General features: G+C 42.9%; 1 protein-coding gene across 3 annotated transcripts in view; it reads right to left on the bottom strand.

Moving 5' to 3' along the window:
• celsr3 (cadherin, EGF LAG seven-pass G-type receptor 3) overlaps positions 1–27,787 on the bottom strand; it is a 136,098-nt gene that overhangs the window by 47,146 nt on the left and 61,165 nt on the right. For 2 of the 3 annotated variants that reach the window (XM_026153787.2, XM_026153789.2), the window contains exons 5-14: positions 24,162–24,277; positions 23,715–23,803; positions 23,414–23,428; positions 22,890–23,047; positions 19,684–19,847; positions 18,115–18,240; positions 16,924–17,093; positions 16,033–16,218; positions 13,475–13,585; positions 11,000–11,168 (exon numbers count right to left, since the gene is read on the bottom strand). In XM_026153787.2, coding sequence (XP_026009572.2) covers positions 11,000–11,168; positions 13,475–13,585; positions 16,033–16,218; positions 16,924–17,093; positions 18,115–18,240; positions 19,684–19,847; positions 22,890–23,047; positions 23,414–23,428; positions 23,715–23,803; positions 24,162–24,277 — 1,304 coding nt within the window. The remainder of the gene's footprint in view (positions 1–10,999; positions 11,169–13,474; positions 13,586–16,032; positions 16,219–16,923; positions 17,094–18,114; positions 18,241–19,683; positions 19,848–22,889; positions 23,048–23,413; positions 23,429–23,714; positions 23,804–24,161; positions 24,278–27,787) is intronic. The other variant, XM_026153788.2, reaches the window with a different exon arrangement.

The raw sequence follows: 27,787 nt of genomic DNA, 5'->3' as shown, positions 1-27,787 counted from the left end.
GTTAGATTAAATAATATTTTTGATTAAATTCACTGGACATGTATCTTCCACCTGAGCAAGTGGCACATCCTTTAAACTCTATGGACACAGGGAGGAAGTCATAGGCTGATTAACCCTCAATTTTATTTGCTATAATAACTTATAAGAAAAAATATCAGGAGACTTGTTATGCATATTTAAGTGGGTCTAAGCAAATATCCATTCATCCTACTGCTACCTAAATATTAACACTGAGTATGTCCAAGTTTTATTAACGTTAAAAAACGGATTTATTTTGGAAACAATCATCTACAGAAAAAAAAAAGACAACCTTAGTGTGTAAAGAACTTCCCTTCCAAGTAATTTGATGAAATAAAAGCAGAACACAGCAAACACTGAGATCTGAATATGCAGTATGGCGCTGCGTCTTCCATCTGTGTACCACACATAATAACCTGTCAACTCGCAAGTAAACATCTCAAACATCAAACAGCGATTATCACAAATGTCATTCTCCTGACGCACTTCGGCTGGGCGAGCCACTGGAAAACATGCCGCAACGGTGCATTGCTACACTGTCAGCCGCTGAAACACTAACACAGCGCTTCTTCCTTTTTTTTTTTTTTTTCTGAGTTCAAAACAAGTACAAGAGTAGCATCAAGAAAACATTCCACTTGCTATACGGCAATATATATGCACGTCAGGTGTGGAGGAACCAAGACATGTTGATGGGAAGTAGGCTACTGGAACAAAGCATCCATGGACAACGGCTGATAATATAGAACTGATGCAGAGATGCTATTATGTATCACATATGCCGACCCAATGAGAGGGTATATGCCACACATGTGAGAACTATGGATGAGCAGAAAGCCAACATCCAAACTCACCAAGAAGTACCTGGTAATAACCACACGTGTCACCATCAAATGCAAAATATATCACTGTTCACACTGCTGTTCTGCACAGGCGTCAGTCCTGTAAGCCTGCTCATCACTAAGACTGGATACAGATATAAATTCAGGACTGGAGTGACCATCAGTCACCTCACACTCACCAATCCTCCTCATCAGGATTGATAGCGAGGACATCAGGATGCCATTTAGCCTGGATAAGTGGGTATATTGGCCAAATGGTAAAAAAGAGAGAGAAGATAACCTGGACTGAAGGGGTGGAGCCACCAGAAGGAGGAATAGCAGATATATGGGACAGCTACAAGTACCTGGGTATCCCACAATCCAAGGGAAACCATGATAAAGATGCACAAAGGTCAGCCACAAGTACTTCCAGAAGATAAGACGGTTTTAAAAAGCCAGCTGAATGGTAGGAATAAGATCCAAGCCATCAATACATCCTCTCTACTGCTCAGCACATACCCCACTGTCGTACCAAGCTGGTCACAGGAGGAGAGAGATGCCACTGATGTGAAGAAACAAAAACTCCTCACAACCGGAAGTCCAGCACCCTGAGGCTCTATGAGCACTGCAAATGGCGAGGGCAAGGATTAGTGAGTGTCAGAGGCACAATCCAGAATGAAACATGGAGCATCTGTGAATATATCAGGCGCCCAAGAAGAGCTGCTCCAAGAACGCCTCAGGCAGCTGAAGACAGACGGTGAGGAACAGAAAGAGGAGCAATCTACACGACCAAGGCCCTGAATGGGATGAACCACTGACAAATAGAGGAAGTGGCTGACATCAAGAAATCTTACCAGTGGCCAGAAAAGAACTGCTAAAAGGACAGCACAGAGGCTCTGATCACGGCAGCACAAGAACAGGCCCTAAGCACCAGACGCATAGAGGCAGGAGTCTACCAAAGCAGATAGGACCTGCAGACTGTACTACTTAGTAGCAGGATATTTACTGTATGTGGACCTTGCGTGCGCACTGAGGCACAACCAAGCAGCTGAGATAGCGTACAGGAACATCTGTGCCACTTATGGACAACAAGTCACGTGCAGAAAAACTGAAAGCAATATAATGTCACTGGAAAAGAAAGTGTAAATGTCGTTTTTTCATAACAGCACAGAAATGTGCTACATAAAAAGCAAAGACAGTACACTTCAACACAGCTGAACAAGCCACTTCAACAACACACGCGCACACTCCCAAGGTATACTTGTGTGCAGCATGAGGAACGAAGCCGTCATACACTTCAATGCAATCCCGAGACACTCCACACAAACACACCCGCCTCTTATATGGTAATACAGGCCAGCACATAAAAACCCCTCTTTAATCTAATGACTAAAGCTGAGCGCTTTATGCATATTTTGCAGTGTATTGAGCACAAATAGTGAAGGCCTCTCACCTAGACCTCCTTTTAAATTAAAAAGAGCATAATTGTGCTATTTAGTCATTAGGGAGCCTTTTTTTTAATAGGGGGACTTAAATATTACAGGACTACTCAATGACAAAAAAATCTACACTCACGTGAAGCCAGAAATAAAAGCAATGAATTTAAAATAAAACATTCCACAGACTCAAATGAATAATAAAAATAAAACTAAGATTTGCCTGTAATAATTAATAATGAATCCAACTGATACAGCTGGGTTTTTCCTTCTCAGGGGATTCTCATCTGCAACTGTGGAGCCACAGAAAAATCTGCCAATATTTTATTATTTGAGGTTTCATTTACTTAACATATATTTTTGTTTAGCAAGGTTGTGGTTATCAAATAGACAGAAATAACATGTAAATGCCTGGATTTCTATCTAATCAGGTAGCACAGACTCATGCCTTTATTGTATGTGGACCTATCGTGCATTTGTTTATGGCTGCCGTGGGAATTAAAGGTCTTTGCTACATTAGGCATGTTAATTACTAATAAACACAACGTGAAGCCGAGGTTGTCATAAACCAAGGTTTTAGAAAATCTAAATTCTTACCTGACAGCATTAGAGAGTCAAACAATTTGTCCTCACCAATCAGTCATGATTGATTGCTTGTACAACACAAACACAGACAACTTGTTTTCATCATATTTTATCCAGAGCTCCAGACCGATCAACAAATCTCTGCTTTCACCTCGTGTCTTAAGCCAGCTTGGCTTTCAGGCCCTCTTTTTAATTTACTGGCACAGAACAGAAGGACGTCTCTGCAGATCGAAGTGTGACTGGCTGATGTGTGCGTGCAGCTTGTTGAGGTCTGCATTCCTCTCAGCGAAGCAGACAAACATGTGCAAGGTCTGCTTTCACTTGTCCGTCTAAAGAAAATACAGAAGGCGCTTTGCTTTCAAGCCTGTGGCCTTGGCTTCTGCTAGTACTCAGTATTCACTTACACCAGCATTCAAATGAATCCTTTTTCAGTAATTGCATGGCCTTCTAACTTTTTCTGCTCTCTGTACATAATCAAACCCAAACATGCTATATAATTTTTTAAAAAAACAGACACTAACCCAGCTTCATCTCCAAAACTTCACACAATGAAGCTAATTGGAGCCATTGTTCAGTTTCCAATTATTTATCTCACAATTTCTTCTAACAACAAATGCACAAAAACATTGTGCCTATTTTCTGTCTTCTCCACCTTTAATTTTATTGTTCTCTACATCTGTTGCTTTTCTTGAACACACACACACACATTCACACATAGGTACACACACACGTACACTCTTCTATCAGCACTATACATCTTTACAGTTTCACCATGGCAACAGAAAAAAGGGAGACGACAACGGCCTTGGCTGTTTTCAGACGCGTATAATGACACTGGCCTTCTCGACACAACACGAGAGCGAGAAAGAGGCTCGAGCCTGAAGAACAAAGAATGGCGTGCATGTGTTTTTCATCTTTCGCAGTCAGGGTGCAGGAGTTGGTTTGAAAAGTTGTGCTTCTCGAGCGCTACACACATTCAGCGTGACTCACAGCTTCGCGTCTGACTTTCCTGTAACACAACATCAGCTTGACTTCTCCACATGACTACAATCAGGAAAGACCAATGAGTCATCTGTTCACTGAACCGTCCATTCATCCTCTGTGTATCCAACTGTCTTCTCTGACAGTGGAAAGATTGTGCGTGTCGAAATTTCCCAAACAAAATGCTCACACTGAGCGCCGAGTTCAGTAACTATGTGACAACGGCGGCTCACGATGAAAGAAAGAAAGCACTCGTTCAAATATGCACTGAACTTTTAGTTCGGTTTGTGCTGTTTTAGTTACATGTTTTAGCAGGAACCTTCTGTGCAAAGGCAACCCACTGTGCCCTGCTGCATAGCGTCAAGAGGTTGACAAGCAAACACGACTGAAACCCCAGTGTCGTCTCTCTGATACAAACTGGTCGTGGAACAATGCCAAAAACTGAACCGGAGCCAGGCAGATGTCAGCGACGTTTCCATAGAGATCACGTGATACTGTGTCTTTGAACGTGAGAGATATAGATCAGTTCATAACAAGGAAGAAATTGCATTTATCTTTTTGGGGTTTTTTTTGTAATACACAGATGAGTATTACAACACAGTTAAGCTGCCGTTTTATACATTTAAGTTCTGTTTCATTCGCTGCATGGTGAACTGAATGAATCAGACTCTTACAGTTATCCTTACTCTGGTCATGATGTTACCATCATAAACTCGGGATCAATCAAACGACAAGTCAATTAATTCAGTCATTTCAGTTGTGGATCCAAAAGCATGAAGCTGTGTGTGAGAGTTTGATTCACTGCTAATGAGTTTGTCTCTTTTCAAGAAACTTTTTAATTTTGTTGTATTCTACTCTTTGTCTCTTTATTGATTAAAAACAAAACAGACTCTTTCTACTCTAATTCAGACATACAGAAGGAATGAACCTCCTTCTGTATGTCTGACCTCCAACTGGCATCACCACGACCTCCACCATCTTACTCAAACTTTCATTTGAGTATGTATTTCTTAACCATGATTAGACATCTTAGAGAAGATCTCCACCTGATAGTTTTTCAGTGTAGAAATATTTGCTGGGTAAAAGAAAGCATCAAGAGGAGGCCATGAACACCACACACTGACGTATGGCCAACCCTCTAGCTACCCCACAAAAATCAATGAACAGTTGTTAAAGTCATTAATTTGTCCTTTTCTATCAGAGCGTTCTGCAGAACCCTTTCACCATGCTATTGTTCCCACAAACACACATTTTAACAGTGACATCAACTATTTGACTTGACTTTCTTGAGAGCTTCATTGACTAATTAACACTAATGACAAAATATTCCAGCCATCAGTGTTTTCACATCATCTGAAAGTGTTACAAATCGAACTTCCTGCTCTTTCTTTTGATGCATTAATGCGTTAACGAGCTAACGTGTTGACGCTGTGCAGCCCCACGCACAGGGCGATCCGCGCTAACTCGCTAACAGAGATTTTTCGGTTATGGCGTTAACGTCATTTTAACAAGATTAACGCTTACAGCACTAGTTATAAGTTATCAAAGTGCCTATAGTGATTTGCTGTAGGCCTAAGACCTGAAGGATCACGTCCTGTGTTATCTTTATGCACCATGCAAGTAATGGTCTCAGCCCGATCAACTTCATAAAAATGTTCTGGCTCTGCTGCTGAAGCAAATACTTTGCTGCAGAGGTTGCTGCTGATTTGGAGATTTGGAGACAGAGTTAATGTAGTAAAGCTATTTTAAAGTGCTTTTACTTGTGACATTGTATCCCCTGCAGACATTACTCAGTGTCATGATGTTATTACACACTTTATACCCCCGAGCTGCAATCATTTCAGAGATATTTTTGATTAAAGAAGTACACACTACACAGTACTTGCAGTGCACCATTCATATAGTCATATAACAGTGGTCTACCTGTATGTTTTTTATTTTGATATCACATCTGATCAATAAATGACACTTCCAGTTGAGGAGTCATTTGTCACAGAGTACAACTTTACCCTGATTCAGCACCCTGAGGATCTGGCATCTACTGGCCTGTTCTTCCAGGTTAGAGCACAGGAAACTACAACTCGAAGCTCATATATCTCCACCACTTTTCCCAGAGGCACGGCGTTTAATACACTGCAGCTGCACACCACGCCCAAACCAACAATGCACTTCCACCGCCAAACTCCATTTAAAGAAATATTTATTTGGCACTTGTTTACAGTCTGTAACACCTTGACAAAAGGCAAAAACACTGATGAATTACTCTCTACTGCAGTAAAAGCAGTTACAAGAGTTCTCGTTCTCCAATTGTGTTTTCTGCATATGATCGTGTGGGCTTCTAAACAGTCCGAGAACTCAAATGGACATAAATCAACATGGCTGCAATTTTTCATATTAGATCTCATTTTTCACAACGGCCAATTAGTCTGAAGCAGCTGGCAGCAACACGCACATAGTCATACTTGCTGTATGCTTTCTCACAAACACACGCACACGCACAGACAGTGAGGAGACTAGAAGGCAGATATCTCCTTGCTTCGTCATGCAGAACCTTGTTTCAGTGTGTGTGTGATTGACAGAGAGGCGGTGTGTTTCTTCTAGGAGGCCTTTTGCAGGTCAGATGCGCTGTCAGTTACCCGAGACCCATTAAGCTAACTTCAGCACCAGGGCAAAACACACAAACACACACATGAAAGGGAATTATTCAGAGTGCGCATCTACTTCTTTCTCCCTCTGCCGTTATTAAACTTTGATTTGTCTCTAAGCAGCATTCATTCTATAACAGTCTCAATTTTTAATGCTCATTGTGCTGATGAAATGTAATGATAATGAAAGCGCATGTGTGTACAGTAAATAAGTGCACGCATATTAAGTTTGTGGAAACGCTGTGTGTGTGTGTGTGTGTGTGTGTGTGTGTGTGTGTGTGTGTGTGTGTGTGTGTGGTTGAGTCTCAGTGTGAAGGCATCTGTGTGTGTGTGCCGAGTCTGAGTGCATGCTCCAAGTTAATAAGTCAAGGTGTTAGCATTAGCTTGCGGGCTGGTGCAGGATGCTACAGGGATAGCAGTGCCTCTCTGCTTCCTCTACCATGCTGTCAAGGCCTGAGGCTGTCTCACTATATCCTCCACATAGTCAAACTGACTCCTCTTTCACTCCCTCAAGCATCATGAGCATTTTCATCACTTTTTCTTTCTTGGATAACTTTTCATCACCTACTTCTGCCTTCTAAAGGTAGCTGCTGTGGTAGCAGTCTATGCAGAAGACTTTGGAGTGTTATACCTGATGCTCTTTCCTGAATTTCTTTTCCACAGACGTGGGAGGGTGTAAGCTGCTATGTTTATTTATTTATTTCTTCTTATGTGCTGAGGTAGTCTGACCTAGCAATCAGGCATATTCGGCTAAAAAGCACGACATACTACCAATCTCATGAATCTCATTTCAAGCCTGCTGCTTTTCCTTACAAAGCAAAATCAGTCTGATATGTGACAACTGTGACCCATTTTGCTTGTCTGTTTTTAAAGAGTGGAATGGCAACCTAATCACATCCTATACTTCTACAGAACAGCACTGTTAGTGCTGTGTTATAACAAGAAAGTCCTGGGTTTGAATCTGCTGGTCTGTTGGGGTCTTTCTGTGTTGAGACTGAATGAAACCCCTTTTGGCTGCTTGTGTCCTCTCCATGTGATTTAAAACTGGCTGATTGATGTCCATCTCTCTAATTTAGGCCTGTGACAAGCTGGCAATCTGTTGCAGGGTCTCCCCCAAACCCAAACTGCATGAAGCCCCAGTCTCATAGACCTAGAAATTCAACAACCATATGGCAACCACCAGTCAAAGGGGAAAAATGGTAATTCTCTGACCTGTAGGTGAGTGATTGCTGTGATTGTCTCTGTGAAATTCGCAAAATCTCCATCATTCAGAGAATGTTTGTCTTAAGTGAAACTAATGTCGTTCGCGCAACTTTTACTTGGTGAAGGCGAATGTTTTCCATTCTCTGTGTTGCACTTTTTCCAAGTTTCACTACAGCTGAAAGAGTTAAAGGTGAATGTTTGACAAGATGGCACTTTTCATACATACTACACCTACCTATGGGAATCTGCTAGCAACCAAAGTGATCACATGGAGGTTTTTGAGGCACCACTCTCTTTGTGACCAATTTCAACTGGTGCTACAGGTTGCAGCAATCGCCTGCAACCTTTAACAACCACTTGCAAACTAGTCAAGGAATCCCTGAGGGGGTAACCAATCAGTCTGTAGGCCTGTGTGACAGAGGACTAAGTGGTTAAGATAATGAATGAATGGGCGGATGGATGAGTTTTCTCCATCAGTTTCACTTTTCCAGTTAGTTTTGTGTTGTAACCATAAACTGGATATAAAAGCGCACCATTTAATTTGTGGACTCGGGTTTATCATTTTGGCCATACTTAGACGAGGGAGTAAAGCTGAAATTCGCTACACTGAAGTTTGGCTAATGAAAAAACAGGAAACAAGAAAACTGAAAACACATTTCATAATTTTGATCCTTTAACAAATGAGTTATAAGAAAGAAAAAAAAACACATCAGTAGATTTTTCATAAAAAAATGCTTTAAACTTTGTTTTCTTATTGTCAGGCTTTGAGCACATTTTTTTTCTATAAAGAGAGAAAGGTGCCCTTCCAGACGTTTCATCATTGGGTCTACTGGCATTGACCGGTATGTGGAACCAGCCTCAAATAGAAACTTATTGAATTTGATTTTTTTTGCATTTCACTCTCAGCTTCACGTCTCAGCCTTAGAGGATGCTGCCTGATTATAATTTACTGTTTCTGTCGCTGGTGTTTGCTTTACATTACAAAAGTTCTTCCTAATCTTAAAGAAATATTTGAGTTTTATGAAAAAAATTAAGAGAATAGTTTTTTCTACATGTACAGAAAAAATCTGAAGAAATATTGAAGCAGATTTGAAGGAAGGTGACTAATCTCAAAACGTGGATAGGCAACTTTTGTCTTTCTTCTGGTTTTCTCTTTAATGGTTCTTTTTCTGCTAACTTGCCAGCCAGTCTTTTGTATCCTCACCCCTTTACCCATAATATAAATAATCTCTCTTAATCGCCTCCCGTTCAGCTGGCCTTACATGTTACATCAATACTTTTAGAGCTGAAGAGCTTCTGTTGCATGCACTGCTGCTAACTGCTAGATCCAAATAAATATCAAATATCACTCCTTACGCTGTTCTTCTTCCTTGCTTCACTCTCATGTGTGCAGCTGTCATGTTAATTTTCTCTCAACTCCAACTTCATCCCTGTGTACGTATATTCCCAGACGTGTCACTAGTGTTTTCAGGCTGTTTGATTTGACTTTCTCGTGCCCTCTTTTTTTTCCTCTTCCTTCCTCCAAACTTTGTGTTTTTTCATTTTTTTTACACTATTTCTGTCACCCGCCTTTTTCTGTTCATTAATCATTAATATTTTCACTCCCTTTGTTCCTCCTCTGCATTTTTCATCTTTCAATTGTTTTTTTTCCTCGCTGCATCTCTCTATAAAGTATACACTTTCCTTACTCTCTCCTCTGTCTCTTTACTTCTCCACCCCTCTCCTTCTGTTTTAATCATATTCTTTTCCTCCACATTAATTCCACCTCATTATATTCACCTTACTAAGGAGCTTTTGGAAGTTAGCCTGCAGTCGGTCTCTTTCTCTTGGTCTCAGGTGGATGGGGACTCATTATGCAAACCCAAATATCAGTTTAACCCAGTTACAGCACTGGGAGACACCTACGCATATGGACACATTATAATTACTCCCCTTTTTTGTTGTTTCTCAGTAAGCCGGCTTCTTTAACCTTTTACTCTCAAACCTCAGCTATTTTACATTGAATGTCTACAATGGTCAAAACTTTAGACCATTTTGCCTGGCTTGGAGTGGAAAATAACAATGGAAAATACTTTTTGGTGTGTTACATTTTGTCTGTTAATCTATTCATTTTACAACAATCACATCACATCAATCCTTTTTAGCATTTTTGTAGTTGTTTTTTGGGAGCGGGGTACTATGACTATTAGTTTCACCTGTAGTGAAAAAGTTAGCGGTGATGTTGTGTCTTCACATTTAATAAGAGACTTGTTAAATGTGCTGATCTTTGTTTTAGGTGTTACAAATTCACATATTTCTGTGAACATGTTGCATTATTCTGTAGCTGTAAGACCGAGGGTGGGAAAAAAAAATGCATACTACATTTACCAGACGTTGGTTAAGGCAGGAGACGGGACAAAGATGGTGAAGCAATCTTAAATTTTTTTATTTATTTATTTATTTTGGGGGAGGGGTCCATTTAGGGGTGGGAGGAGCATTATGTCACAAAATTATCTGACTGTACGAAGAACTGACTCAGATCGACTGCAGTCACTCTCATACAGATTGCCAAGCCATCTGTAATCAGTCTAAGTCTGTCTGAACTGAGGAGTGCAACTTGTCTGCAACACATCTCTTTGCATTATAGGACTCAATTTAGCTGGTTGCTAACCGGCTCTACTTACATCCCTATATAAAAGCAAGGTTGCCAAGTGTCTATATAATTTTTCCGTTAAATCATCTTTTTTGTAGCAATTATGTCACCATTTGTGGAGGAATTTCTGAATTTCTATTTCAAATCTATGGCTGGTTCTGGCTGGACTCTGAATGTGAGTAGTGAATTTGTGTACATGTGGACAGTAACAGATTTGCAACAGGTGGAAACAGACTTGTGATTTTTCATGATTTATCGGTTAACTGTTGTGTTATCACAAACAGACTATAAGTAATTGCCAAACCTCATGCTGTTTTACCGCTGTCTTGACGTACCAAAATTACTTTGAACAGTCACATTTCACTCGTGCCACGGTCTCCAGTAACTGTTTTCCTTAGTGTGACGGTAGCATGAAAACGACACACTAACACTTATATTAAATAAATTTTTTTACAAACCTACAACATTCGTACATACGCGTTCATCAAGCCAATAATGGCACAGTTTTACATCACAAGTCAAAATATTAGTAATTTTTTCCTGAACAAAAAGGTTGTTTTTAAAAATGGTTAATAACTCGAGATCCCCAGCATACTGCATGTTAGTTTACATCTGTAAATAGACGTCTCTATACTTCGCATCAAGCTCAACTGCAAAGCCCACACCATCTGCTTCACTCACCGGGTTCACATAGACAGGTGTGCCTCTCCCATTGGTCGGAACAACGGCTATGAGCTGGACAGGGAGACGAGAGGCAGGGATTACCGACACTGCAGCCAGTTTCCACTTTGACAGCTCTAGAGGGGCGGGGCAGAGCGGGGGCGTCCGGTCTCACGCCTAATCGAACGCCCTGTAGGAAGAGAAAGTGAGGGTCACGTTACCTCAACACAACACACAAAAACAATAGCAGCTGTATTAGCGTATTCACCGGCCTATCCCAGAGTCATTTTTTACTTTTATTTTTTATCTTCACTGTATTTTGGATTACCCCAGAAATTAAAGCTGTCCTCAAGCAGAAGAGGAGGGCCTTCAAATCCATAGACAAAGAGGAGTTGAAAAGGGTGCAGAGAGAGTTGAGGGGACTGATAAGGAATGGGAAGGACAGCTACAGGCAGAAGATGGAGAACCAGCTTCAGCAAAACAACGTTGGTGAAGTCTGGAGAGGCCTCAGAACCATCTCAGGCCACAAACAGCAGAACTCTCTGCCTGGTAGGGATGTGAGGTGGGCAAATGAACTGAATCATTTCTTCAACAGATTTGATTCAACCATGAGACAGTCTACAACATCGGCTGCAGACTCACCCACCCCCACTGCTGCTGTTCCACCTCTGACACCTCAGACACTTCACACCTCCTCTATTCACCCTGCTCACTCCTCCCCACCCCCAACAACAGCATCCAATACACACTCAACACAAGGCTCCAGCCTGTCTCTCTCAACCACCCAGGTTAGGAGGGAACTGAGGAGGATTAATGGCAAGAAGGCAGCGGGCCCAGATGGCATCAGCTCGAGGGTCGTCAGGTCCTGCGCGGACCAACTGTGTGGGGTGATGGAGCACCTCTTCAACCTGAGCCTGAGGTTGGGAAGAGTCCCACAGCTCTGGAAAACCTCCTGTGTTGTACCAGTGCCAAAGACTTCACGCCCCAAGGACCTCAACAGCTACAGGCCGGTGGCTCTGACATCCCACCTGATGAAGACCATGGAGCGGTTGGTCCTGGCTCAGCTTTGGCGCCTAACAAGCTCATCACTGGACCCACTTCAGTTTGCCTACCAGCCTGGCATTGGAGCGGATGATGCCGTCATTCACCTCCTACATCGTTCCCTCGCTCACCTGGAGACCGCTGGAAGCACTGTGAGAATCATGTTCTTTGATTTCTCCAGTGCCTTCAACACCATTCTTCCCTCGGTTCTGAAGGACAAGCTGGAGAACTCTGGAGTGGACCATCACCTCACTACCTGGATTTTGGACTACCTCACCGACCGACCACAGTATGTGAGGACTCAGGGCTGTGTGTCGGACAGGGTCGTCTGCAGTACGGGGGCCCCACAGGGAACGGTTCTGGCTCCGTTCCTCTTCACCATCTACACTGCAGACTTCTCCCACAATTCCACCCAGTGCTTCCTGCAGAAGTTCTCTGATGACTCTGCAATAGTCGGCCTCATCACTGATGGGGACGACAAGGAGTACAGAGGACTGACTCAAGACTTTGTGGACTGGTGCTAGCTGAACTACCTCCAGATCAACGCCAGTAAAACCAAGGAGCTGGTGGTAGACTTCCGCAGGCACAAGCATTCTCCACTGCAACCACTGAACATCCAGGGTATGGACATTGAGGCTGTGGACAGCTACAGGTACCTTGGTGTTCATCTGAACAATAGACTGGACTCATAACTCAGACGCCCTCTACAGGAAAGGGCAGAGCAGGCTGTACCTGCTGCGGAGACTCAGGTCGTTTGGGGTGGAGGGCCCACTCCTGAAGACCTTCTATGACTCTGTGGTGGCTTCTGCTATCTTTTATGGTGTGGTCTGCTGGGGCGGCAGCATCTCTGCTGGGGACAGGAAGAGACTGAACAGGGTGATCCGAAGGGCCAGCTCTGTTCTAGGATGCCCTCTGGACCCAGTGGAGGTGGTGAGTGACAGGAGAATGGCGGCTAAGCTGTCATCCCTGTTGGACAACGTCTCCCACCCCATGCAGCAGACTGTGACAGCACTGAGCAGCTCCTTCAGTGGGAGACTGCGGCACCCACGGTGTGGGACGGAGAGATTTCGCAGGTCTTTCCTCCCCACTGCTGTCAGACTCCACAACAAAGACTTTAACTGAACAAACACACACATCCACACATGTGCAATAATACTAAGTGCAATAATCTTTTCTGGCATCGTTGTATTTTTACTCAGTTGTATATAGCATTCGTATTCTATTTTTATCTTATTGTATATTTTTATTCTATTTTATTCTACTGTATATAGTATATTATTTTATTCTATTCTGTACAGCTGTGTACTGTATTTATTCTTATTGTATTCGAATTTTTGCGTCATAACTTTTGCACTGTCCACTTCCTGCTGTGACAAAACAAATTTCCCACGTGTGGGACTAATAAAGGTTATCTTATCTTATCTTATCTTATGAGTTAAAAACTCCATCCTTTACCTGTATGCATCCTCTTATCCCGTTCTGAACCTCCCCAGATCCCAGCACTCCTCCAACATGCAGATGTTTCACCTTCAAACCATGAATCTCATTTCCCACTATCACTGTTCCCTAATGGGGAAAGAAGGAAAGAGGTGGGGGAACAGATGGAGACAGGAAAGGAAAAGAATATGATTATTAATAGCAGCAAACACACTCAGCAATGAAGGGTAAAAAAAAAATAGTTACAAGCTAGTGACCATCAGTAAAAACATAATTAAAAAGATGTTTCTGTTATGAGTTTACATCAAAATGAACTGAAAAAGATACGATTTTTTTCCCTGGAAGGATTATTGATTTCCAGAAACCGCTATATTGTTATTTACCGATATATCAGCGAGCAGCGCCAGGTTATTATGAGGCTTGTGTCAGTCAAATAGAAGGGGAGGTGGAGAGGAGCGTGAAAAGAATTCGACTGAATGATTGGCTTCATTAAACAGAAGAAAACCATAATATGCAATCACTGCAGAGAAGGTCAATGCTCAAGTGATAACTCCAGCAGAATTGTGAAGAAATGTTGACAGGCAACTTGGCTTGCGAGGATCATGAAAGCAAAATCAATGAGCCGCATTCATCACCGTTTCAGCAGCAGTAGAAGATGCTAAAATGGAAGCTGAGATATGTCTGATAACAGCGGCACATGTGCCAAAACCCCTTTCAAAGGCAACTGCCGTTTAATTGTTTAATAATTTTGTATTTGAAATGTTTTTCTGCACCATTTGCTCAGTGTGCTACTTGATGCACTTTGGAGAATAGCCTGGTGAACTACAATGAACAGATGAAAGACATAACGTGCTGACAGACGATTTAGGGAATAGCACGACATAAAAACACGACAAAGGCTGTTTGTGTTTGCTTAAACCGAGCCAAAGATGATTATAATACGGACGGTGGTTGTGCACGTGCTTCTCTGTGTTCATGTCACTGCCACATATGTACAGGCGCATACATCATACTAGCGCATGCACGGAAACAAACATCGCACAGTACAATCTGACATAATAATCCACCGGAGATTAGTGAAACGAGGATTAGAAGCCCACATCTTGGGGAGTCTGACGCTCTGCAGGATTTTAGAAAAACCTGTATATGTTCTAAACATTTATATGTATGTGCGTATGTGTGTGTGTTTCTTTGATATAGGCTTTGTATTTGTTTTAAAAAGGCAGGATGTTGTATAACACTGTCAAGGATTGTTAGGCAAAGAACGGAAGGAGGGAGAAGTAATAATGCAGTAAGAAATAAAAAGATTGGAAGATAACAAGGTTTACTTTTGATGAAATATACTTGAAATGTACTATGAATATACCTTAAGACGTGTGTGAAATACGTTTTTGTATGTTCCAAAGACTTTTTTCATGTAATGCGAATTATACCCATGGCTCATATGTAAGGTAAATTAAGGAAAATGAACTCCGACATTAGAATCTCAGCTGAAAATTTAACCCTGCATAACATTGCTTTCAAAAACGCAGACTGCAAGAGTACTTTATTAAGCACCTGTTGACCAAGCACGCCAAAACCTTGCCATTTCCTTTTAGCTGCTATGTATGCCAGTATTTTTAAGATTAGACACAAAGCTTTTTATTTCAATAAAGCTTACAGTTAGGGCTGATTAGGTGACCCTGAACTAGCTCCTTCTCATGTTACAATGAGCTCAGTCTGCTGAAGGACTTTCTGTAACGCGCTGATTATTTCTTCTCCACTGACGTCTTTTTCCCCTCCATGTGTTTATACATCACTGCATATCATTATATGTGTCCTCCGTCTCCCTATGTTCTTTTTTTTTACTTTTCTCTCCAACCCATCCCTCAGCCAATTGCAGCAGATGGCTGCCCTTCCCTGAGCATGGTTTCATCCTGTTGAAAGGGAGTTCTTCCTTCCCACCGTTGCCTAGTGCTGCTTACAAGGGGTTGTCTGATTGGTGGTTTTCGCAAAAATTCACCAGCCCAATCTACAATAAACTAATATCTTTCTTAATTTAAGGAATTCATACAATTGGTTATTTATTTATTCATGTTTAGCATCCTAAAATACATCCTTCATCGCTTTGGCTCAAAGCAGGAAGTGAGAGAGACGTCTGTACTTATGGGGACATTCTGGATTAGAGGAAATTAAATAGGTTTGCTTTCCTCGATTCATATTAAATGCTTTAAAATTTCAATTAAGTACTTCTCTGGCGATTACACCGAATAATATAGCCCATCAAGGAGCTGCAGATTTCAAACAGACAGAATAAATGGAGAATTACAACTGGAAAAAAAGAATTGCCTCTTTTAATTTGAACACAGTCAAAAAAATTAATTTTTAAGCCAAATTAAGCCTTATTGATTTCATAAAGCAGATACGACAAAAAACCTTCTTATTCATTTAAACTATGCTTGCAGGATAAATTTAATATTTAATTTACTTTTTTTTCAAGCTATTAAAGGACTTTAATTTCCCCCCCTTTAAAAAAATCGACTGTACTATGTGCCTCTAGTGTAAGTGTGCTCGATTTCGATGATAATTTGCACTACCTGATAGAGTCCGAAGTCCAGCCGCAGTGTGGCGACATAGCGAGTCTCGCGGCCACTGCGAACGTCTCGCAGCTCCAGCTGGAGGTCGTGCCACCGGCCGTCTGCCACTTGAACCTGATCCAACCGCAAACGCACCGGTCTGGTTGAGCCGCGGGTCACCGAAAAGACCAGCTGACCATTAATTACCTGATGAGAGCGAGAAGAATAAATGAATAAATAAAATTCGCAAATCACATTAAAAGAAAAACAAAAAGAAGAAAAAAGAGGGAGAGGGAGAAAAAAACGATCCACTGCTATGACTGTGTGAGTGTGACTGTGTGTAGGAGCGTGAAATCCGACGTCTTGGCTCAGCTTCCACCGAGATTCTGCTAATTTAAAACACTCTTTGGATTTAGCATCTGAAACTTAACGTATATAAACAAGCTCAAATTGTGTTTAAGCCTAAATGCAGTTAAAGCTTTTTGAGTTTCTGGTGATAGTGGAAAGGTTGGTGAAAGGAAGGGCACCATTTATAGATGTACTCACAATCAGTGTTTCAGACGGTGAAACATAAGAAGCTCCTTCAACACCAGATATGGATACTTTTAAAGAAATGTGAACTGCTTTCAGACTCCATGGAGCCTGGTGTTATTTAAAAGGGAACAGTAGTCCCAGCTGTAGACTCTTTTATTATTATTAAAATGTAAACCACTGAATTTCCACTAATACTACTTCTTCTTCTTTTGGCTGCTCCCTTTAAAGGTCGTCACAGCAGATTATCCCAATCCATCTCAGCCCATCCCTCCTCCGTCACATCAACCCTCTGCAGTTTTATCTTCAACATCCTCAATATCCCTCCTCCGCTAACCATCTCGACCTTGCCTCTTAAATGTTAAATGTGTTCGTGCCCACCTGGAACACCAGGCTGATATACTGGCCAGCCTGGGCCTGCAGCAAAGTCCCTTCACGGGCTCTGGTTCTGAACACCAGGCCGAGGTACCAGGGTGCGGAGATGGTTACGTCATTCTTCAGGTCCCACCAGAGGGCGCTGTTACCCAGAAAGCGGTGTACGTGTGTCATCACTGAGGCGAAGAGAAAAAAACGAAAATGAAAATTAGTGAAATTTCCGAAACAATTTCCAGATGATACTGTTGTCCTTATCCGTCAGTCGGCAACATAATTCTTGTAGTTGTTCACTTTAATATTGTGTGTTTTTCAAAGCACATGTAGCATCATCAGGACTATTGGTTTGTTGGTTTGAAGGACAAACAGACCATGTCTGTTCGGGCATGACGTGATCTTTAATGCATTTCATGCCCAAATAGCTTCCACAGTTGTTTGCTCTCTGTTGTTTAATTACCAATCAAAGGTATAAAAGCTTCCAAAATTAAATGATGAAACATATGTTACACTGCAGTCTCTGAAGTACAAACTAAGTCCCAGAACTTGTGAACATTTTTCACTGAGATCAATAAACACCATGTTTTTTTTCTTTTTTTCCCCTCAAGTGAATCTTGACGCTTTATTTCCCCTTAGAGTTGGACGTCTGTGCTCGCAATCAAGACATGCCAGTAAAAATAAATGAGTAAAACCACCTGGGCTAGTGAATGTCCACTCATGAGAGGGAAATCTCTAAAGGTTTATTACGGTTCAGTTATACACAGGAAATACAGCCAGATATCTAGTAACAACTGTCTCATGGGCTAAATTTATTCTTAGCTCAGTCTGTTGGACTGTATTTTTCCATCATCAATTCTTCCTTTTTATTTAAGACGGTGCATTCATATTATGCAGGTCAACACTCACTGAGCCACATTAAGTGAAAAGGTGTTATCTGGGGGATTTAAGCTTAGGTAAGCTGTGAACAAATTAATGAAGTGTTAGTATAATTACAGCCGAAAAACAAAGTCCTGTGAAAATCAGGTTTTAAAAATAAAACGTTAAAATCCCAGCCACTGCTAGAAAATGCTCGTTCCACCAGCAACTGTCTTGCTACTTACTAATAATTATGCTGAAGTGGCATGATAAAATTAACATTGTTAAAGGTTGCTATTAGTGTAGTTACTGTAGGACTACGGGATAAGAAAAATCTCGGCCTCTTACCGTGGCTGCAGTCCTTCCCACCGTATCCTAGGGGACAGTCACAGGAGAAAGTCTCCCAGCTCACACTGCAGGTTCCTCCGTTCTGACACGGGTTGGACTTACAGAAGGGATGTTTGGCACTGCAGCCTAGTGGAAGCAGCAGAGATCACTGAAGTTATAAAAATGAATTGCAACATACTGTACATGATAAGTCTTCATGCTGTCACTGTGAGCTTTATAACATTACCCACACACACAAGCATTTTCAAAATAAAGTTCAACCGATTTTTTGGCTATTTGTTGGTCTGTTGGTATCATAATGACACCAGGAACGACAAATACCTACAATGACCAATAAATGATGAAATTAAAAGGTAAATAAGACTGGAGAAACACCCTTCAACCATGTAATGAGTGTTGATGTTACACTGTTTGTCCATCAGAGGGACCTCTACAAGTTCCCTGTTGCCAACAAGTCTTTGGAACGCCAAACACAACAACCCGCTGGTCAGGCAAAGCGTAATTAAATAAATAATTGACTAAAACAAATGTTAAGGAAATGTTTTTCTTTTTGGTATGCCTGAAAGAAATTGGCCAATATTTCTAAAACTCCTCTGTCGGAGTAATTCAGGGTGTTTAAAGTTTTCAGTCTAGTTAAAAACACTCAAAATTGAATGAAAAGTGGTGATCATCATTTTTATATGTTCAAGTGCATAGTGTGGAGGATGTCATAAGGCCTTGAGGCAATCGGATGTAAAACACAATATTTCTGAGTGTTTTATGTTTAAATCGGACAGATTTGGTAAATGGTAATGGTAAATGGCCTGCATTTGTATAGCGCTTTTCTAGTCCATAGGACCCCAAAGCGCTTTACACTACATTCAGTCATCCACCCATTCACACACACATTCACACACTGGCGATAGCAAGCTACATTGTAGCCACAGCTGCCCTGGGGCGCACTGACAGAGGCGAGGCTGCCGGACACAGGCGCCACCGGGCCCTCTGACCACCACCAGTAGGCAAACACGGGGTTAGTATCTTGCCCAAGGATATTTGGCATGCAGCCAGGGTGCAGCCTGGGATCGAACCACCGACCTTCTGATTAGTGGCTGACCTGCTCTGCCACCTGAGCTACAGCCACCCTGTAACTGTTTGCCCTGAATGCGACTGGAAGGTTAAAAGTCATCAAAAATACGATATGAAAATGAAAGATATGCAAACAGTTACACATAGTAGCACAACAAAACAATGATGTATAACAAATGTTTTCCTTTCATTTCACTGACTATAATAAAAAGTAATGCAAGCACCCAGTCCACCAGTGAAAATCCAATTTCAGTGCAATGAAGCCTAACTATATATGACTATATGTGAAGAAGTGGCTCTACCCCATTATTGTTTCCTATAATGTTTAGAAGCACAAAGTGGTTCGTAGCACACAAACCCTTAAAAGCTACTTCATTTAAATACTAACGTTTGTGTGTGTTTTGCCACAATGGGTGAAAAGGCTATTGAGAAGGAGCTAAATGTTACTAATGCACAATAATACATGTTTGAAGGAAAGCAAACATGGTTCCCAGCACTGACCAGGAAGCGTTCCATTATTGGCGATAAATCCAGCCATGTCCAGCGGTTTGCTATCGATGTGCAGCTCTTTCATGCAACCGATAAACTCCCTGGTGCCAAAGGGAAAGTTGTCTGGCACATTAGGGACTCCACCCAGAAATAATGGACCAGTCAAGTCCAGAGACCTAAGAAACACAAAGATAGAAAGCAAGGAGTAAATATAGTGGAGAACAAATGGGGTTATGGAAGAAACACAGGATTATTCTTCTTCAAGTAAGAGAGGGAGGAGAGAGGGATGAAAGAAGAAGGGGTGAAAAGAAGGCAGAACATGAAAGAGGGTATGAGAGAGGGATTAAACAAACCTAGAGATTAAACATGTCATCAGAGGTAAATGAAATGTGTCATCATTCAGAATCGAAATCACAGAAAAGCAGGGGATGTTGAGGATAAATTAGATGATGGTGTTTTTTAAGGTAAAAATGGAAACAGAGAAGGAACAGACAGATTGAACACAAATACACTGAGAAAGAAAAGGAGACAGATGAAGAGACAGATGAACAAACAGGAGATTAAACAGGAGTTACAGCAACCGTCTTGAGAGAAGAGGTAGAGGTGGATGACAAGATGAAGAAGGAGAAAGGAGACACAATCCGGCAATAAAAGGTGGTAGATATAAGACCAGCCTGCATTAGGAGAATGAGGGGGAATGGCAATGCCAAAGGAAGAAAAAAGCTTGAAAGATAGATGAACAAACAAGAGATTAAGTGTGAGTTACACCAAATGTCAAGAGGCAGATGACGAGACAGATGGGTATTGGGAAGGAAAGAGGGAATACGAGGAGGAAAATTTCGGCGGGATAGAAAGTGACAGTTATGGGACTGCGCTGAGTGAGAACCAAAGAGAGACAAAGTTTTGTCAGCAGAGGACATCACTGGAAGAGAATGTCAAGACTGAGCAAGAGGCGGGTGGAGAAATGGAAAGGGAGCAAGAGGAAGAGAGGGTTGACGTGTTAGTCTTTAGCCTTCCTCTTTGATCCGTTTTCTTTTCCCTCAGCCTCACTTAGTGCTGACAGACGCGGCAAACGTGATTACAGCTTACAGAGGCGAGGCCAGACATCAACACTATGACACGCTGCTCTTTCAGTGCATGTGCGGATACGCTTTATGTGTATGTGTTTTCTTGCACTTGTTAGTATATATGGAGACATTCGTTGGTTAGACACACACAAACTGTAGCTGAGAAAGAATGAACAAAAGTTCGACAAGGTCAGATGGAACAGGCAGTGCAATGCATTTAAAACCAACAATTTGGATCTTTTAGTCACACCTAAGAGATTGTGTGTGTGAGACGGAGAGACGAGCGGAGATAATGAAAAGAAACGAACATATCCGTGTAGCAGAATGAGACGCCTGGTAACAAGACCATCAGAGAGATACAGACAGACATGAAGGAGCATAGAGACGTCAAAGAGTCGTGCCTCATTAAAGCCTTGAGTCCCCCGCATAGTTCCCCTACCGTCACCTCATCACCCTGATCGTTACTTTAAAATCCTGTCAGATTTCTAAACTTTCAGCGCGTTTTTTAACGTTTTTTAACATGTAACACCTTTCTGTTTTCTTTTCAAAATATTGATCTCTGCTGTAGGTAATTTTTACAAGCCTGGATAAATATTTTGTTTAAACTTTAGCATTTCAGATGTATGAAACTTTAATTGGTAATTAAGCGAACACAGACATGCTCGGTGAATGCATGTATCTCCCAATGTAATGCTGCTACCCTCAGTCACTTCACACACTCACTTTACCTTTAGATAGCTTAAAAAGCTACCAGCTGGCCAGCATGTTGCTCATAGCTGCACATAATGACCAGCTTTATTGGTTTTCTACTCAGTGGAAATTGTCTTTGAATATCTGTTAAGCCTCTGTTCAGTTACAGATTATGTTTAATGAAAGTTGTCTTTGCAAAGAAGCTGGCAAATCCTGTGCAAACACCTCCCACAGCTCTGGGTCAGTTACTATTCATCCTTTCATTTGCAATGCTGATGGCAAAAGAACAAATTTACCTGCAGGAATTCATCCTAAGGTTCTTTTTTTTTTAAATTAATCATTCAGTATTTATTTATCATTTTGACCAAAAAATTTCATAGATTCATTTCATGTTAAAATTAGTTATCTCAGTATGAATATACCAAAGTTTATGCTATAGAACAAGCTACAGTATTACACTGTAGTCCTCCTACGCTCTGCTTCAACGTCTTAAAACTGAGAAATTTAAGTCTCCGAATTTAAGAGCCTGAATTCAGTCAAACGGTTGTGATAAAAGCTAAAGGATGCGATACTTATGCTTCCTCTCCAGCTTTGCCACAATGCCTCTCTTACAGCGCTAAAAGCAAGCAAACCCAGCTTACATTAGCTAGAAACTGAGTCACCCGATCACTCAAGTCAGCAAACGGCTGTTTCCCACCGAAAATGAAGATTCAAAAGTGAGCTGCGTGTTGTAGCTGTTGTATCTGAGCAGTTTGTATCTGATATTAGCATACTGATACAGCATAAACACTGATCTCAAAGTCATGGCGTGTGCCAGAAAGTACTCCTAGCATGATGGCGCAGGACAGTCTTTTGTACATTAGCTCACACATATTTTAAAACACAGTATGAGGTAGGGCGTTTTCACACCTAAAGTTTGTTTACTCTGGTCCAAATCAGTTGATGAGCTTGTAAACTTGTAGCTTTTCCCTGCAAATTAGTTTCTTTCCATATTGAGGAAAATCCAAATGAACCAAAATGCGTCACTACAAATTACATGAGAATGTTCAGTCCGGTCATTAGCCAGATGTTGTACTGGTCATCTACAGTACTTTGCTACATCCCAGATTGCAAGTTTTTTTTAGCTCAAGCTTGATATTTTCTATTCAGTAATGCCTGAAATGAGTGACTGAGTCCAGAAAGTCAGCAGGAAAGTGTTTACAGAACACATACCCATCCCATATACTTCTATAGGACCTTAAGCTGTTTTGTAACACTGTCTGGCTGCCTTCAGATAGAAAGCAGGTATACGACACTTGCATTTGCACTTTTTTCTTTTTACAGTTTTCTGTAATTTGCATCCATTTTTTGTACCGTCAATGGTTATGACTGAGAAACCGGCTGACATTGGTATATGACCATTAGAAGTTTGGGTCCCAGCAAAGTGTTGCAATTAAGAAGTGAAAAAAGAAAAAAACTTACTTCTTACTGCTGGTTTGTTTGCCCTGTGCAGCACAGCTGTAATTTCCAAGCTGCGTACCAAAGCGAAGTGACAAGGCTGTATCACAGTCATCAACGCTCACCACAGCAATCTTCTCATCTGACGGACCCTGAGCCTCACCACTCATACTGCGCTTGGGCTGGACATCCAGACACAGTCCAAAGAAACAGAAAACCAGTCAAGATTCAAGAAATACAAGAGCATTCACTAAATCTAGAGTTTTCGTCATTGCATTGAAACACTACATCAGATACGAAATAGCAGTAAACACATGAGATTAGTATTTACACAAATACTTTGCACAATGACAGGAAGAAAAAAGGGAGAAGCTGTGGTTAGTAGGACATACAGGAAAAAAAAACAAACACATGGGCAAGAGAACAGACTAAGAGCAGAAAGACAGCGCATTCATTCTCCTTACTGTCTGCTGGTGAAAGAAAGGAGGAGCAAAAGAAGCTAAGAAAGGAGAAAGTGTATATGCGCTCTGACACACGCTCATACTCACATAACGTGTAGCAGGCTGAGGAAAATAAAAGAACATGAAGAAAATTAAAGGAGATGTGCGGCGAATATGCATGAATAAAAATGATGACACGCAAACACCCACATAGTCGTGTAGACACAAATACTTTGGCTCAATTCAAAGTGCTTCGTCGGCTCGAAGGCTGAGAAACTATTCTGCCGACGCATCAAAAGTACCAATAAAAACAAGTCAAATTTACAAAGTGCAAAAGTACATCAAGAATCCAAAGTGGAAGCTCAAATGCAAGGATCACAATGAAGATGGGATTGGGATGTAAACCCACCTTGTTGTAGTAGTGGATGTGAACTGTATGCCAGTTACCATCGCTCACACCCCCTGGCAGGAAGGGACTCACCTGGGTGGATGACTCACCTACAGACGGGTAAATGAAGAATATGCCATTAAAATGAATTCAAATGTAGCTCTTATGGGTCTCCTCTTTTTTTAAGGGTGTCGATGCTCCAAATATATCGACTTTATTTACAATGACCCCAAAACCTCTGTAAGAACTGTTTGCAAAGACCAAATCAGCAGCATTCATTACCTGAATCCACTCTTAGATAAACAGATTTTTGTGTCTCAGGAGGAACGCTTGTTTTTACAGGCCTGCTGCACATGTTCATGGGTCAAAAGAAAAGCAAACAACAACAGCAGACATATGGTCTCTGTTTATAGAGCACAAATTTCACGCAAACAAAACCAAACAAGAGTGCACATAAAGATACAATACCTGTGGAGTATTTGAACACCACTTGTCCTTCTTGGATCTCTAAGGCAATGAAGTCATGTTTCTCGTTAAAGCGTCCATTATAGAAGAGAAGACCACTGTTCTCCAGAGTGGCAAATCTAAAAGACGGATGTACATAGAAATTTGAAGTTTATTGACAAATGCTGTATGCAGTAGAGAATTTATTAACACAGCCATGGTAAAAAGAAAACTGTTAGGTAAGGAGTGAAAGACTAAGTACACCCTTAATGCTTAGCATCGATGATCAAATTGTGATGATCAGTGATTAATTGATCATCATAATCAGTATGACTACCGCTATAAAAGTAGAAGTTTTGGCAGTTTGTTGGTCTGAAGCATTGGGGTGTATCAACGCAATGCCAAACACGAAGGACATCAGCAACGATTGTAAAGAAGCAACTGTTTCTGCCCATCAGCCTCTGAAGCATTAAAGCATTAAAAGGCCTTATCCAAGCATACACAGAGAAAGATTATTCACAAGTGGAAAACATTCAAGACAGCTGAGAATCTTTGATGTGCAGGAGTGGACATAACCGGAAATTCATCCAGACTGCGTCATGCTCAGAGAAATTGCAAAAACCCAAGAGGTACAGGCCTCAGTTAGCATGTTAAATATTAACATTCATGACAGTATAATTAGAAAAAGACTGAACTAGTATGGATGTTTGGAAGGGCTGCCAAGAGAAAGTCTTGTCTGTCTAAAAAGAACATGGCAGCCCGGCTTATGTTTGCAGACCTGCCAAACCTAGAAAGTCAAAGAGAAAGCCAAATATCAGCACCTCATACCAACTGGGGACTTGCTTTGAAGCTGCCAAAAAAAAAGCATTCTGGATTAATTCTTGTTAAATACATAATGACGTGGTGTAATATGTCATGCACTGTTGTGCATTTAAGGTTGTTGTTATGGTCTGTGGCAGTGTTGGGGAGTAACGGAATACATGTTTTTTTGTTTTTTTTTGTTTTTTTTTCTTAAATGACATCAGAAACAGCAGTATGCGACATTACGTGATGCCAGAGCTTCAGTTCATCCTTTGTCATTTTTTTTTTTTTTTTTTTTTTAAATAAATAGGACAGGGGGAATGAATGAGAGAAAGAGGGGGAGAGAAAGAAAGAAAACCAAAGGGGAGAAGAGACGGTGAGAAGGGGGGGGAAGAGAGAGAAAAAAAAAAAAGAACTCCTGGGTCACCTGTATGGAGAAAAAAAACAAACAAACAAAAAAAACAAACAGAGGAGACAGCAAACAACAAAGAATAACATAATAATAGAGAAAACAAAGCACCATCACAATAAACTAGCTAGTCATAGATATCAATATTTACTAAATAATAAACGATATTGTGCAGCACGCAAGATAGACAGCGCACAGTGTGCTTTGAGGCAGCAGCCAAGAAAGCTTTAGTCCGCGTCTGTGAATACCCATGTGTGCATACCTGTGTGGATCAGCATGCTTGCATTCCAAAGGTTTCTCCATGTAATGATCTGCTAGGGAGTGTGGGGGGGCCACAGCCCCGTCCTCCAGGGTGTGAAGCGGGTATGGAGGAGATCAAAACTCCAGACATCCAGAGGCCCCCAGAACACAAGAGACCATGGAAGACCAACAGAGGGGCAGCCGCGCCACTGTTCCAGTAAGAGCTGAGGAGAGTCCCAGATGAGGGCTCGCCCAGCAGCCGCGGAGCAGAAGTCAGGGGGAGTTGCAGTGACGCGCCCGTGAGCTCCGCCGGCCCCCAGCTGTGCCTGAGTGACCGAGCCCCAGGCCGAGAGGCCGGGGGCACCCCACCTCCAAAGGGGCCCGAGCGAGCCCCAGGCCCCAGGCCCCGACAAGCGGCCGCCAAGGAGTGAGCCGGTGTGTACCCGGACGCCCACCCCCAGACACAAAGAACCACCAACACACCGACACCTGAGGGAGTCCGCCACCGGCAGGGGAAGTGGTGGTGGGTGGAGATAGGCCTCCAAACCTTGGAGGGCCTGAGGTGTCCCCAGAGAGGTGGCGTCTGATACCCAACCTGACATATAGACACAGACATACAGGCACACACAGACACAAACATCCATTCCCACCCTCATGCTCTCATATGCACTCACTCCACACTCAACCAACGTACACACAATCACACTCCCCAAGCGTACTCTACAAACCGGGTCTAGGTACCCTTGCCCCTGGAGGGGGGAATTGCACCCAGACCCAGGTGGTGTTACCCTTTTCCCTGCGGTGGGGAGAGGCAGACCACCCCGACTCCGCAGCAGCAGGGAGGCCCCACACCCCAGACCGCAGTCGGACGGCCAACTCCTCCTACTAGCCCTCCCGCTCCAGCAGGCCGCAGAGAATGGGGGTGGGAGAAGACTCCAAACCTCCCTCCACCCGCTCATTGTAGTGTTGATGCATATGTGTTCTAAGGTGCAATTAAAACCCAGGAGGGCATGGAGCTACCTGCCAAGGAGCAGCAGGTAAGCGCATAGTCTCTCCTGCTAGCCCTCAATGACTAAGTGTATTTAAAATTGAGAGGTGGGCAACGACGTCAGGGGTGAGGTATACACCCTGATGGTGATTTGGACTCCGTGATTGTGCCCACCCCCAAGATCCTATATGTATGTGTAATGAGAGTGTGAATAATGTGAATGTCTAAGTTGTGGGATAAAATTGAGGCAGAGGCAGCCAGAAGGGGACAGGGGGGGGGGTAGCCTCCTCTGCACCCTGGTGACATACCCCCACTCCAAGGCCCTGCATGTGTGGGTGGTTGTGGAGGAGCGGGAAGTGGGAGGCAGCTGGAGATGGGGAGGGAAGGAAGGGAGGGGCAGGTAACCCCTCCCTGGGGCCAGCTCCCCCGCTGACCCCAGTAGGCACTCCCACCCTCCGCGACCCGCCAGGGAAGGGGGGCCCAGGCCCATCAGACCGGGGCCCAGTGCAGTAGCGCCCCCCGGCCCCACAGAGCCCTGGACAGTCCACCCAACCCCACCACAGAGAAAACTGCACCCACCCCACCATCCACACATCTTCCAGACTACATAAGACGGTAAACGCCCAGGCTGAGATCTTCCTCCACCTCTCCTGTATCTCCCCCTCCTGCAGAGAGTTCCTGAAGAGAAGAAAGCTCCTGCAAGATGTGACCATCCCCCCCACCAGTTGAAGAGCCCCCCAGGCGGCTCGACGCACCGGCGGCACCCTGCTCCAGGGCCGGGCCCCCATGCACCCACCCGCCCACAACCCCGGCAACACACCAACCAGGACCCAAGCCCCCGAGGCCCGGCCCGGGCCCCAGCCCAGAGACGGAGCGCCCCCAGAACCTCACGCCCATCCCGGACCCACCCAGGGGCAGCCAGGTTGCCAGGTCAGTAACCCACGTCCGTCAGCACAGACCCTCCCCTAGCCCCGCTGCACGCAGCCGCGAGGAAACAGTCACCTGAGAGCCAACAGAGCCCCCAACCGGACGTGACCGCTACCCCGGGTTGAGCTCCCCAAGGAAGATGCCTCCGGGGAACCCCCCGACGCCCTAAGCCTGTCCCTACCCCCTCACCAATCACAACAGTGAAGGCGGGACCAAACTATGACCCCCCACCCCCACTAGGTGATGGAGCTGATAAAAGGGGCCCAGAGCAATTGATCTAATGTG

Source organism: Astatotilapia calliptera, chromosome 20 (genome assembly GCF_964374335.1).
Source record: "Astatotilapia calliptera chromosome 20, fAstCal68.1, whole genome shotgun sequence".
NCBI lineage: Eukaryota > Metazoa > Chordata > Actinopteri > Cichliformes > Cichlidae > Astatotilapia > Astatotilapia calliptera.
Note: the sequence above shows the minus strand (reverse complement) of the source record. Positions and strands in the feature narration are given on the sequence as shown.